The sequence below is a fragment of the Cryptotermes secundus genome, unplaced genomic scaffold (assembly GCF_002891405.2).
Source record: "Cryptotermes secundus unplaced genomic scaffold, Csec_1.0 scaffold2319, whole genome shotgun sequence".
In the NCBI taxonomy this organism is placed as follows: Eukaryota; Metazoa; Arthropoda; class Insecta; order Blattodea; family Kalotermitidae; genus Cryptotermes; species Cryptotermes secundus.
In genome coordinates, this window is record NW_019743692.1 from 1 (window position 1) to 3,569 (window position 3,569).

The following is a 3,569-nucleotide window of genomic DNA, read 5'->3' on the forward strand; positions in this document are numbered from 1 at the left end:
TTACCAATATTTTTGCTTAAAGCGAGGTACGACAATAGGAGGGGGCGGTAGATCACTGGCAGTTTTGACATCAAAAAGTCGATCAAAACCTGTTTGAAGTTGGAAGTGCCTGGTCTACAGTTACTTACCAGGTCTCTCCAGATGTGCCATTTGTGCAGCTTTAGCTTCCAGCATTCTCATACCATCCTTAGCTCCTGGTGCAAGATCTGCGACAGTTCCTGATACATTGCTGGCTGCAGAGAGCATTTGCGCAGACATCATGTTCACCTGTTCAGGAAACATAAATGTTTAGTCAAGATATGATGCTTCAACTTTCTGAAAATACAGTTCAATTACTGTAATAAAACTGCTTTTGTTTCTTTGGGTTAACTGAAGTAACTGACTGTGGTGTCTTCTAGTACATGACACAAAGTCTGGACTGTTAGCACATGTCTCTAAAAATGGTGTCTGCTTTTCTCAGGTAATAATTAATTTGCTTGGTGGAGGGTGGAGTCCAACTGGGTCCACTCGGCACAGTGGCCACTGACTGGCCTATTGTAGCCTGGCCCGGGTGATTATAATGATGGAGAATTTGGGGAGGGGAGGGGAAACCAAAGTACTCAGAGAAAACCCGATCCACAAATCCTACCTGACCAGATACAGGATCAAACCCGGGTTGCCACAGTGGGAAGCCAGCGACTAACCGCTTGAGCTATGGTGCAGCCTTTCTCAGGTAAAGTATGTCACAAATTTTATTTCAGTCCTAAATTTCAAAAGTCTGCACGTAGCTGAGGAAATCCCAGAAATATATAGTGAGCTTTGGTCTGATGTTTCTCCTGATACTTCATGCACAACCATTCCTCTCATTATCTTCTCCCTACCAGGTAAAGTTACACAGGCAACTGTGCTAAGTCTCATTCTGATGCCCTGCTCTCCCAACAGAGAAAAAGGCAGCACAAATACTATTGTGACGTGTTTTGCCACTAAAGACGCCGTTCAGATTGTTAATTGGTTTCTTTAACAACCTACAAGTCGCAGTACAATTAAGTATAACACTGTTGCGGGTTTACACAATTTACAAATCCTACACGATAATCTCTTCAGTAGTCTTCACGTATTTATGATGCAGGAGCTATACAAATCTCTCTTAATTACACACTCCCAATATAAGTGTACTAGCACACAATCTTGAAGTCACACAATAAGTCTTCACTTGCTGACTTCTCAGTTATCGTGCACTACAAAATCTTCTAACCACGCGTCCGGTTCTTCTTTCCGCGACTGCTGCTATATTCCAACTGTCTTCGGCGGCTGCTACATTTTAACTTAACTTCTTAGGCAGTGCAGTTCTCTTATAAACCCTCAGCCAGACAACGGGAAACGCCTCGCTTCCTTGTTGCCTAGTCGCTGTGTTTACAGGTGTTGCTGCCTGTTACGTCACAGTGGGAAGTGCTACCACGTCACCGTGTGGGAGGAGGTGGAGTTTTGACTGGCCTGTTACAGTAGCAGCGACAGTGCTCCATGTTGTTACGTCACCGCTGGCGGGGGAGGGGATGTCCTCCATAGCGCAATACGTCACAATATTATAATGTGAATATATATGGGAGAAACTGGTTAGCCAGCACCAGATAGCTGTTTTATTATGATCAGAGACACCTTTCTTTTCCCTTCCTACAGTCTTTTTTCTAACTAATTTATTGCCATAAATAAAAATGTGAATTAGAATACCATTAATGCACATACCTGAGTGTTATATGTAGCTTGCACACTTCGTTTAATCCTCAACATCTCTCTCATTGTGTCTTCATTCCCATGACGCACTTCGAATTCCTTCCATGTCTGCCAGAACTCTGCTGTCACCTATTGATATTAATACAAGAACAATGCAATTATGAATAGTTATTCTGAAATCAACAATCTAAATTTGTAAACAGAAATAAAATTTCACCTCAGAACACATTTTAGATTTCATCTAGCAAATTCAACTGAAAAACAAAGCTCAGGAACTCAGCCTTCATCTTCGCCTTTAAATCATCACAAGTGAACTGATGAAAATGAACAAAAAGTAATGTACCCTTGGATCACACATCTGACTACAGTGGGTGTAGATGGCTCGGGCTCTGTCAATTTCACCAAGTTTGGTCTCCATCTCTGCAAACCTCAAACACATTTCCCGTGCATTTTCCTCTGTAAGAACTTCAATCGCCTTCTCATATATCTGCCGTGTCTTAGGGACTCCGTAAATTTCTGCAGCTTTTTTAATGTAAATATTAAACAGCTGAAACAAAACAGCAAACTTTAATAACTGCAGTCAGTTCAGGTTTTCAAATTCTTCCAAGCATTCATTTTTATACAGTACACTGATTTGTCTTTATTATTATAAAAGACTCTTAAATAGGAACTATACAATAACTGATGGCATTATTATATTAAGAAAAAAAAATTCATTAAAATATGCAAATATGAAATACACGAAAAACATCTTTAAGTAGAACTGTATTTAAAATTACTATATGCCCATATTAACATGCTGCCACATAGTATGTGTGTAACCAGAGAGGGGGTTTGGATTGGTGAATAGATTACTGATCACTTACAGGTCATAACTACAAATAACTATAACACTATCGCTATTTCTACATCGTACAGTTCACCGTAGCACACAGTCTAGTGTTCTCAGTCTGTTACTAGATGTTTCCTGGTAATGGCTCCAACAGTGGCTATTTCTCTGTCTGCGGCTCAAGTCCTCTCTTCACAGTCTCCCATACAGATCAGACTGGGTCCACCCTTGTCCCTTGTTTATAACATCTCAGCATGGACCACATAAAAAACACAGTTCCTCTACTCTGTGGGACCCTGTTTACCTAGCCACTGCCAAGAAACGGCCCTGGTATATCTGCCAATTTTGCAGTCGTTGCGTAGCAACGGTTCTACATGCTACAATATGGATCATGAAGAAATACACTGGAAGATAAATTAATAAGGTTAAGCTATCCCTGTAGCAGGCCTTGGAGGCCTGTAGGGTTTGAGACATCGGAGCTCCCACACTTTCTAAACCAATGGTCTTCAACCAGGGGTAGGTGAAGGCATTTTACAGGGTACATAAAATTAAAATTTGTCCCTGAATTGAGGTGCTGGCATGCCAGAAACAAATTCAAGCATCTCATTAACAGGCAAGAACCACATTAATAATTGAAAAAATATTTAATCATATAATTTTGCTTTGCTAAAATACCTTTGTTCCTTTATTAATTTTTATATAATAGGCAATAATATAATTGTTACTGAATAGCTTGATTCTCCTTTTTCTCATTTGAAACTTATTATTTAATACATTATTTTGGATGTAACTTATTTATTTTAGATGTAGATTATAGATTGTGTATAACTTGAATTATACACCAGCAACTTTGGGGGTACAGAGTTGAAGAGAAATTATATCTGTGGGGGTGAACAAGAAAGGTTGAAAACCACTGTTCTAGACAAGCAACTCATAGATGGCAGTGATGCTGTTAGCCTTTAAACGCCAGCCGCCCTTTACCTCACAGGAAGACTCCAGGTAATCATTTCTGTTAAAGAGGCTGACTCAA

At 39.9% G+C, this 3,569-nt stretch overlaps 1 protein-coding gene across 1 annotated transcript; it reads right to left on the reverse strand.

The window, feature by feature from the left end:
• Positions 1–113: 113 nt before the first annotated feature.
• LOC111874318 (pre-mRNA-splicing factor SYF1-like) lies at positions 114–2,288 on the reverse strand. Its single transcript, XM_023869711.2, has 3 exons — positions 2,054–2,288; positions 1,723–1,839; positions 114–267 (listed from the first exon to the last, which is right to left on the reverse strand). Exons 1-3 carry the CDS (start codon positions 2,147–2,149, stop codon positions 121–123), a joined length of 360 nt encoding a protein of 119 aa, XP_023725479.2. The 5' UTR covers positions 2,150–2,288; the 3' UTR covers positions 114–120.
• Positions 2,289–3,569: the final 1,281 nt, after the last annotated feature.